This window comes from Vulpes vulpes, chromosome 15, assembly GCF_048418805.1.
Source record: "Vulpes vulpes isolate BD-2025 chromosome 15, VulVul3, whole genome shotgun sequence".
Classification (NCBI taxonomy): Eukaryota; Metazoa; Chordata; class Mammalia; order Carnivora; family Canidae; genus Vulpes; species Vulpes vulpes.
This window is the reverse complement of record NC_132794.1, coordinates 12,336,532-12,346,891: the sequence shown is the minus strand read 5'-3', so window position 1 is coordinate 12,346,891 and position 10,360 is coordinate 12,336,532. Positions and strand designations below refer to the sequence as shown.

General features: G+C 50.3%; 1 protein-coding gene across 2 annotated transcripts in view; it reads right to left on the bottom strand.

The window, feature by feature from the left end:
- Window positions 1-49: 49 nt before the first annotated feature.
- URB1 (URB1 ribosome biogenesis homolog) overlaps window positions 50-10,360 on the bottom strand; it is a 91,690-nt gene continuing 81,379 nt past the window's right edge. For both annotated transcript variants that reach the window (XM_072740844.1, XM_025985123.2), the window contains exons 31-39: window positions 9,604-9,764; window positions 8,897-9,008; window positions 7,382-7,488; window positions 6,516-6,659; window positions 5,018-5,127; window positions 4,434-4,631; window positions 3,048-3,289; window positions 2,048-2,647; window positions 50-839 (exon numbers count right to left, since the gene is read on the bottom strand). In XM_072740844.1, coding sequence (XP_072596945.1) covers window positions 661-839; window positions 2,048-2,647; window positions 3,048-3,289; window positions 4,434-4,631; window positions 5,018-5,127; window positions 6,516-6,659; window positions 7,382-7,488; window positions 8,897-9,008; window positions 9,604-9,764 — 1,853 coding nt within the window. In that variant the 3' untranslated portion in view covers window positions 50-660. The remainder of the gene's footprint in view (window positions 840-2,047; window positions 2,648-3,047; window positions 3,290-4,433; window positions 4,632-5,017; window positions 5,128-6,515; window positions 6,660-7,381; window positions 7,489-8,896; window positions 9,009-9,603; window positions 9,765-10,360) is intronic.

Genomic DNA, 10,360 nt, shown 5'->3' with positions numbered 1-10,360 from the left:
TGTGAAACAAAATGACCTATTAATATCAATCAAGAAAAACACAAAAGCCTAACAAAAATAGACATTTATTAACAAGTTATAAAATCCCAAATCCCTCTTTTGAGACAGTTTAAAAAAAATACAGGCTCTCCTCCCAAAGCAGAGGTCAAATCAATTTTATACTCTAAGGATCTACATAACACCCTTTTACTTACTAAAATAATTACGGGCAGGAGCTCATTCACTCAAAAAGTTATACAAAGCTTTGCAAGACTTCTCATGGAAAGAAAAGCTGAAACATTTCACACTCTTTTATCTGACATATCATATTCTTGGACATTTTAGCTTAAATATCTACAAATTCCTTAGGTGCTCAGAAATGTTACTTCAATTTGAGGTCTTTTCTTTCAAGAGCAACAAAGCCGAGAGGAAGGGTCTTACCTTTTGGAACACCGAACGGGCTTGAGGCCCAGATGGACCCATGCCCATCACAGCGTTGACCACGTTGTATGCACAGTCCCTTGAGCTTAATACTTATTGGTGACTTAAATAAGTCAGCTTCACTTGTCAGGAAACTGAGTTAATATGGACAGAACTTGTCATTATATAAGCCTTGCTTGGAAATCCTGACTCAATGAAACTTCTAGAACCTGGTGCCAGGAGGTGTCAGGTGGCAGGGCGTCAAGCATCGGGGACTGAGGCGGCGATGTCCTTGCAGAGGATGACGATGGCCTCATCACCACCTGGCGTGTCCTCTGTGGCGTCACAGATCATTTGGACATGACTTAAGAGGGTGTCTGGCCGCTGAGCCCCCAGCCAGATGTCCTTAATGTAGAGAGACACCAGGAATGCTGCAGCAGCTGAGGAAGAGGCGGACATGATCATGAGGACGCAAACCTACTCCGCTGGAAGTCAGTCATCCCCCAACCCCCACCCCACGCACACGCATGGGACCCAGGGGCTTTATCAGGAGGTGAGGTGAGCGTTTGTTTAAGACAAACTTAAGACCCGTGCCTTTGCTTCACTTTGGGGTTAATCTTTGTTACTTTAAAGTTTATCTTTTTAGGTGCAGCTGGGGGGCTCAGTGGTTGAGTGTCTGCCTTCGGCTCAGGTCGTGATCCTGGGGTCCTGGGATCAAGCCCTGCATCAGGGGCTCTCCCACTCTCCCTGCTTGTGCTCCCTCTCCCTCTGTGTGTGTGTGTAAAATAGGTAAAATTTTTTTTAAGAAGTTAAAAATTAAATTTAAAAAATTACCTTTTAATTTGATCATGTGTGGAATGTAAAAAAAAGTTACTACAAGCCAACTTTCTTCCTGGTTCTGACCACTTGTGCAGAGAACCAGAATCGAGGTTTGAGAAAAGGTTCCAAGGCTCAGTTCATTTCCTCAACGGAATAGGTGAGGAAAAAGGGTTTCCTGGGCCCAGACTCAACTCCCCAGCAGCATCCAGATGAAAGAAGAGGTCGCTCCCCAGGGGAGTTCATCTGCCCAGACTCTGGCCTACCCGCCTTCCCTGTCCCCTCCCATCCCTGGTGAAAGGAACAATCTTCTCAGATGGAGGCGGCCACACACACGTGGTCACAGCCTCCGTCTTCTTCCTTACAGTCTTTTAAAGCCTTTGGTCTTCGGTCATTCATTCTTTGCTGCATTTAAGCCTTTACTAAGCACCAGCTAAATGCTGAGCACATAAACTGTGGGCATATACGTACAAGTCTACACATACACACACGTCTGCAGCCATGTGTATGTCTGAACAGGCTGTGACAGGTAATTCTTCCCTTGAGTAACAGCTGAAAGGCAGGAAAGCCGCCACTCTGCACTGGTTCTGGGCACCTCTTTCCACTGTAAATACTGTTGTCACTGGGCTCTGACCTGAGAGCAAAGGCAAAGGCCTCTTCTCCCTTCACGTCCAGGGCCTGATGGCAAACTATCTGTGATCCTAAGAACTCTGGCTGGGCCACACAAATACTTCATCGAAAGTACCTGATGGGTTCTAAGAACTGGGGGTTGCTCCCCAGCCCGCACCCATTCATGCATCCCTTCAGCCTTGGACCAAAGACCTGGCCTCACCTCGAGTGGCTTCATCCTCCTCCTGCAGACATGAGAGGCAGAGGCTCTCCATCACCGGGTGGAAGGGGCTCTGCTCGGGGTCCTGGGCCGCCACCAACTGCAGCATGACCGTGTTGAACAGGCAGGCAACACTCTGCGTGGGCCCCACCAGCTCCTCAGCACTACAGAACCGGCTGTACAGCTTGAATATGTTACTCCTCACGGCGCTGTCCCTGAGAAGGTCAGCCACGACCACTGGCTGGGGCAAAATGTGGCTCTTGAGCCAGCGGAGGAGTCCTGAAGTCTCCACCCTGCTCAGTGGGTGCTCAGCCACTGACCACAGCACCCACCTGACCACCAGGGGAGCGGTGGCATACGCGAGGCCTGGCGTATCGCTCTTGGGGGTGGCCTGGTCCACAGGCTCCTGGGTCCGTGCAGGGCGGGGGAATGCTGGCCTCCAGTGGGTCAGTATGGATCTCAGGAGGCCCCTGCATATCTCCAAGGTAGACGCCTGTTGCTCAGGGTCAGCAGTCTCCTCTGCCTCCCCAGGCCTCCTTTTCCGGCCCCGTGGGCCTTTGGCTCGGGCTGGCACGATAGGCTTGTTCCTATCCTTGAGCATCTCTGTTACACACAGAGAGAGGAAGGCAGTGAGACTGATGCCTGTCTTCCCCACACTGATGCAGGAGGCAGGCAGGCAGGTAATACAGGGGGGAGGAGGGAAAGGCAGAGGAGGGGCAGCTTACAGGTCCCAAGTGCTGGCCCCTGCTTGGCTCCCACAGGACTGTGATGTTCACCACTACTCTTATGACGAACCCATCCGATCCTCAGCACAACCAGAACCACCCGCTATCGCTCAGAGTGAGCGCCGACAGTGCCAGAGCTGGGACTCAAAGCCAGGGTTCCCCAAGGAGGGAGGACGCACCCTGTTCCTAAGCCTTGTTGGCTATGACTATGCTGCTCAGAGAGGGACAGTGCCGGCTGCACTGTGGGGAAAGCCAGACAGCCGGGGCCTGACACTCACTCAGTAACTCCTTGACTTGGTATTTCTCAATGGCTGCTCTCAGGTCCTCCTGGAGCTTCATGTCTCTCTCGAGGAGGCTCCATTTGTGCAGGAGGACAAGGACATCTTTGGTGGACAGCACTGTCTCGTTCATGGTGAAGCGGTTCATGTCGCTGAAGGCCTGCATGACGGTGGCCCGGTACCTGAGCACAGACTCGAGTGCCCCGAAGAAGTGAGTCAGCTGGGCGGAGGCCAAGGTCGGCCTATGGGGAGCCAATGTCACAGACTGAGCAAAAGCTGCGGCCTCGTCCCGTAGCCCAGGACCGCGGTGGCTGGGTGGTGCCACAGGCCCAAGGGCGCCAGCGGTCCACCCACTACTCGAATGTACCTTCAAACAGATGTGGAAGTGGAGGACCCAGCACAAAGAACAGGAAACGCCAGGTGCACCCAGGGGGGACCCGAGTCTCACCTTCATGCCAGAGGCACAGAGATTTCTTGGAAACCCTGGCGACCCGGAAGAGTGTGAGGGTCTGGGCACCAGGCACCTAACCAAACACTGCAGGACTGCTGACCCCGCTGCGCCTCAAGGCGGCTCAGACTCAGCCCCACCCGAGGCCAACCTGCTTATGGGCACTGCAGGAAATCCACTCTGAACTCGAGGGAATTTAAAATTCACTACCATCTGCTGCACACAATTTTAACATTATTTCAAATAGCAATCAGTTCTCAAACACCAAATGTGTCTTTTGACAACCCTGGAATAAAAAAATGGGTCTACTGGCACTGATTTAACAATTTAATTCATAAAGACGAAAGGCCAAATGCCCTGTGCTTTATCAAGAAAGCTCTCACTCTGAGATTATAATCCATTTGAGATCAATCTTCTGGTTCCGATCAGCATACTCTGTTCCCAAGTCAGAACTCCGTGAGTGCACAGGCTCTATTTTCTCTACGACAGTACAATCTGAGGAGGATTTAGCTCTCTGAGGAAGTGAAGAGCATTATTCCAAGGGGCCGGATGAAAATACTGAAATGTTCTAGAAGATTCTCGGGTACATGAGTCTGTGTGGGCTCGTGAAGGCAAGTCTCAGGACACCCTGACTTTCTTAGGTTTAAGGTCATGGAAAACACGTTCTTTCTACAGAACATCACTTCGAGTGCTTGAATCAAACCATCAAGTCATCTGCCTACTAAAGATGACCCAGTAGGACATGTTTAGGTTTCTATAATATCGAGTTCTCAGGGTCTTGGAAGGAGCGCCCTAAAGTTGAAGCAGAAAAGCAGCAGCAGATAAAATAGGTTTTCTGATGCTACCTGCAACCAGCAGCGGCTGCGGAGCCGTGACCAAGGGGACTGCTGAGAGGCGATGCCCACAAGTGACCCATGCCTGGCGGGGCCGGGGCTTACCTCAGGTGCTTCGTGAGCACGATGAGGACATAAAGGAACTCGCTGACCACGTGCAGGGCGAGCAGCTTCGGGGGCTCCTGGGACCCCAGCCTGCAGGAAGGCTGGCCTTCCAAGTCCACTCCCTTGTCTCCCAGGTTGGTCACCCAGAGTGTGTGCAGCAGGGAGATTATGTTGGACAGCAGCTGGGTCTCCAGAAACCTGAAACCAAGTGCAGAACGCTCAGCGCCCCATCCTCTCCCTTCGGTGACCTCGGCTGGAGCAGGGGTGGGTGGGAGCATGGGCCACACTATGCCCATGGGCAGCACCTGGCGGTGGGTGGCAGGCTGGCCCCTCTCCCAGCAATTCCATCCGCTCACCCCCACCGCAGCCCCCAAGGCCCAGCATCGAAGTCAAAACAGGGAGCCTGCCACACAAATGCAGCTTCAGAGTCCGCCTTCTAGCTGGACGACCAGCTGAAATCCCAACCGGAGAGTATGGGTTCTCCTGCACATTTCCAGTCACCCCTAAAGCCAGCAGTAGACACCATGGTCTCTACCCAACTCTCTTCCCATCCAACACACCTCTCACACACACAAGGTACTTACTTGCTCTCAAGGATGTGTAAGATCCACGTTAAAAGGCTATAGTCCCGTAGGATCTCATACGCACACTGGGCGTCCCGGGCAGCATTCTGCAGAATTTCCAGGATCCAATTCTGAAAACCCAAAATGAAGAGTTACCTCTCGGTATGAAAATCAAATTTCCTCGAGCAAAGGAACAAGTTGAACAACATGATGGTATGTTATCCTTCCAGGGGGCGGCTGCACACGGAGCTTGCTTTGCTAAGTCTGGAAGAGGGGTGGCCGTGCCGGCCAGAGAACACGGGCCTTCACAGCAATTGCCAGGCCCTGGGGGTGCCCACTCCTGCTGGTCCATCGTAAGGAAACCAACCCACGGGCACGAAGTTGCAGCTCAGAAACCACGTGGTCCAGATAGGAGGCTGGGAGAGAACGTGGAGTCCTGCTGCGCCCAAACAGCTAGCAGCCCATTTTGCCCTCATGGGGAAACTGGGCAACTGAGGCAGCAAAAGTACCTTGGGTTTTAGTTTTAGCATCTGGAAAGGAAGACATAAAAAAAATGGGACTGCCCCCTAAATGGTTAATTGGGTGTTTCAGAATTCTCACATGTCATAAAACATAAAAACTACCATATCCAAATTCCGTTTATTCCAGTGAGTATTTTACTCCTGACTTGCTCTCATTTACCCACATTTTATATATCACCAGATGCAAAAGCTGACGGGGCGAGCAATTAGTTCAAATACCAAAGGCTTTGCCCAGTGACTCTTTCCAACCACCCGTGGCATTGAGCACACTCTCACACGAGCTGTTGGTCAAGGAGATTCTGTTGTTGGCTCTGACACAGTTGGTTTTAACTCCTGATGCTAGTTTCTTAGCTGAGTTTTCAGAATCTACAGCTTCTGTTCATTTAGTGACATTCTGGTGGCTCAAAACTGTCTCAGTGAAAGCACTTAGTCATTTAAGGAGGTTATTTGTCCCTAGACTTTGTAAGCCAGCTCCAAGGCTCACGACTTTCGGTCAGTTCCTCCCTCTGCACAGGCCTTACTCTCAGGCCAGGACACAGCCAAGAGGCCATGACAAGCAGCATTTCACCAGAGGACAGACGGTGGTGGGTGCCAGCCCCACACGGCAATATGAAAGGCACTCATGGGATCTCACTTTCCCTCGTCGAAGTCAGTTTAATGGCAAATCAGTAGGTTGGTCATGTCCTGGCTGGGATGAGAACTCACCTGGGTGTGACTTCCAAAGAAAACCTTCAGGGAAAATGGGGCGCACTGGGTGGCTCAGTGCCTGACTCCTGGTTTTGTTCAGGTCATGATCTCAAGGTCATGAGACTGAGTCCTGCATCGGGCTCCACCTTGAGCAGAGTCTGCTTGAGACTGTCTCTCTCTCTCTCTCTCTGCTCCTCCCCTGCTCATTCTTTCTCTCTCCCCACCCCCAAACCACCAAATAAATAAACAACCCCCCCCCCCAAAAAAAGTACAGACTTTTTATTTTCAAACAGATTGTGGGACCTGCCTACCTGTGCCTCCTCGTCACACAGAGGGCTGCTGAAGAAGGAAAGGATGATGTGGAAGATTCCTCGCCTGGCGTAGAGATTGTAGCAGTGCTTGTCCCGCATCCCCTGCCGTAGGATCCCGAACACCCATTCCCGTTCTGTCTTTTGCTATGAGCCAGGCAAACAGAGACTACTGTTAATAAGTTAAAGCCCTTTTAACTGACGGCTCTTCAACCCCACTCTTTCCAAGTGGTGGCAACACGGCAGCAAAAAAATTTCCATTTCTGAGTATGTCATCTAAAGTCCTCAATAGTGGGGGCACCTGGGTGGCTCAGTTGGTGAAGCGTCTGCCTCTGGCTCAGGTCATGATCTCAGGGTCCTGGAATTAGCCCTGCGTCAGGCTCCCTGTTCAGCACAGAGTCTCTCTCCTGTCCCTCCTCTCCACTTGTGCTCTCTCTCTCTCCTCTCTCAAATAAATAAAATCTTAAAACAAAAAAAACAACTTGATATTTGATTCAGTTTCTTCAGGTCAGAAGTAAAGGAGCAAGTCAAGTTTAAACTCTGCATTGTGTTGACTCACACATGTGTCCTACAAAAGCATGTTTAATACTTAACCCAGGCATCCACCAAGAAAATATTAACGAGAATGCCATAAAACTTATTAGGCCTCTGAAGTAGAGTTTTTAAGGTGTGAGAAGCCACCTAAAAACGAATACATGGAATGAAAAGCATTTCTGTAAGAGAGCCTACGTGATCTTTCCCCTTCCTGACCTTGTTCCAACAATTATGCTGCTGTACCGTCAACAGTACCTGGGGGAACATGTCAGAATGACAGCAGGGGCTAATAATCCAATGTCTTTTGGGGATCTCGGGGACTTCAGAAGCATTACCTCAAAGTCGGAGCTGTAGAAGAACTGGTAGAAGCCAGGCACTTTGTTCATATTCAAGTACTCATGTGACAGCAGGAACTTGTTGATCTTCAAGTACATGTGCTCCTCTGAGAACAAAGGCAGACGGTGGCTTACCGCAGGCACCAAGCGCCACCCCCATGCTCTGCTGGAGGTGGGGAGCAGGGGTTGAGGGGGTCAGGCATAAATCTCTGCGCTGTGGAGCTTTTGTATCCTTATCCAGATCCTCAGTTCTCGAGAATCAGACTGCAGTAAGACTGCCCCACTCTATGCCGCATACAGGCTTTCTCCCCCGGTTCGGAAACCACTATGGGATGTTGCCCACCCCCCCAACAGCAGCCTCCTACTAAGCCCCGATCAGCAGGTATGCAGAGGGAGACTCGATCAGGTCACACGGAGAGCTGGGGGCTGACACCCACCCTCATCAGCCTCTCACTGAAGGGCACTGTCACAGCACAGGAGGCTCACACACCCCCAGGGTCACTTTGCTCTGGAACGCAATGACACCAATGTGGACAGACACCTCCTCCACTCTGCGTTGCTTCCCACTCTGGGATGGATCACCGCTTCCATCCTGTACAGACTGCAGGGATCCTCGGAGGCCACCCCATGACCACTGCTGCCCAGGCCCCTGACCCTGACATGAGGTCTGAGGCAGCAGAGGCTGGACCAGTCACCGAAGCCTCTGCTAAGACATTTTCTTAAAAAGTGTTTCTTTTCTTTAGAGTCTACAAATGACTGTCTTCCCTCCTATAATTTCTAAGGGGAAGAAAAATCATAAAAACTATACAGGAATTGGTGGATACCAGATCTGAATTCTAATAGCAACCTGGCTGGAGATGAACTGTGGGGCCTTGGACACGCTATCTGATCTGGGGGGCCTCAGATGGGTGGACACTGCCTCACTGAATGTGACCATGTGAAGACTCTAAGAACCCATGGCCTGTAATGGTGCCAACATGTGTATTCATGCCACCTCAGCAGTGGTAGTTTGGGGTGAGTCACAGAAGGAGCTGGTTCTCGAGCCCTAGCCAGCACTTACGCAGTGACACATGGACCAGATACCTTCTGGGTAAGGACCCACAAGCCACACAGACTCTTACTTCCAAGTACGGATCCGTAGCTGCTGATGGACAGACTTCCCATGTTAGGCGCCCTCCTGTGCAAGATCCACATCCCCCCCAACCCAAGTGCTGTGATATGCGTGTACCTCAGGTTTACACATCTATCAGCAAATGCAAATACATACTTCGTGCCTATCTTGTATACACTGGTCTACACTGGGCTTTCTCACTGTTTTTTTTTTTTTCTTTTTCTGATTTCACTCACAGGGGCCCATACAGAGCTTCCTCACAGTCATGCTTTGTTCCCTGGCCACTTCTGTGGACATCCAAGTGGCTCACTGTTACATGCATGGGATGACCCAGACAGGTCCTTTCTCACACGTGTGATGGATAACGCCTGCAGGATTAACGCTGACAAATGGACCAGTGGTACCTGGTTTCAAAATCTGCTGGGCTGCCTTGGCAATGAAGAGAGTCAAGGTGAAGGTGAGTCTCATGTTCTGCGTTCGGATCCCATTCCGGACTACATCCAACAGGTAAAGTAGCTTAAAGCCAAGAAAAAAGAAGGAAAAAAAAAAAAAAGGACAAGAATTTTCAGAACTGTGACCAGCCTTGTCTTACGCTGCTTCCACTATAGTTTTGCTGGGTTGCCTACTCTTCACATCCCAGAGGCCACTGAAGATGATGCTCATGATGGCAATGCCCCTGCTCACTGCCATCTCAGAAACACTTCTGCTTTTCCTTGAGAACCAGGCATGTGCATAAGGGCATAGAGAACCCCTGGCCCCACGCCTCGACAATCCAGTCTGTTCCCCTTCCCTGCCACCTTGGAGCATGGACTTCTGGGGCTCTGTGTGTTCTGGATAACAGCTGCCTTAACCACGGAGTTCAGACCAGAGAAACTGAACTGCTTTGCCCACCTACAGCCAAGAAGTATTTGAAAGGGGAGAGTTTTCTCAATCTCCCCAAAGGTTGAGAACTAGAAGCAATCTCCAGCATTAATCCCTAAAAGGGAACGGACCTGGCTCTTTATCAGAAGTCTCCTGCCAACACGCCTATGTTTTCCCCAGAAATCCTTCTACCAGACCTAGTGGAAAGCCAGCTCTCTGAGGTCTGCCCAGGACCCTCAGCCCCACTCACCTGGGACTGCTCTCGGAACCGTGCCCCCTCTAGGTGCGAGTAGTAGGCTGCGAGGACGTAGTAGGCTGCAGCTCGCATCTGGGGGTCATAGCTGCTGAGGGCTGCGACAGTTAGGCCCAGAGAATTGGAATCCAAAAATTTTCGACAATCCACCACAAATTCTATGAAAGTAAAATACAGCATTTAACACACACACATACACACACACACACACACACACACACACACGGGATGATCACGATGCTTGTGTAACATGTAGAATTAAATTTCCTTTTGCATTTTGCCAACATCAGCTATGAGTGAGCGATACAAGAAATGAAGTCTCTCCAGCTCCCCTTAACTTCCACTTAGGTTGGATAAAAGCCTATCTTCTCTTGCATGGCAATAATCCATACTTGCAGCTTCTAAAATGCTTGTCGATCCCAATCAGGATTATTTCATTACTTCGCACAAGCATTCAACAAGCCAGAGAAGAATGGAGGTGCCATTCAGACCTGAGATATAAGATCCCAGCCTGCCGGAGGCCTGGGAAACACGACTGGGAAGCTGGCAGAGAAAAGCAGCTCCCTGTCTCTATCTTGTTCAGCCCGCAGCATCTGGATTCCTAGCCACAAACATCAATCTTAAAAATACAAGAGGCAGGGAGGCTAGAAAATTCAGTCAGTGCAAACTTGTCTGATCTTTCAATTTCCTTATTTTTATTTTTATTTTTTTTTTTATTTTATTTTTTTTTTAAATTGAAGGAAGGCTTTCCTTT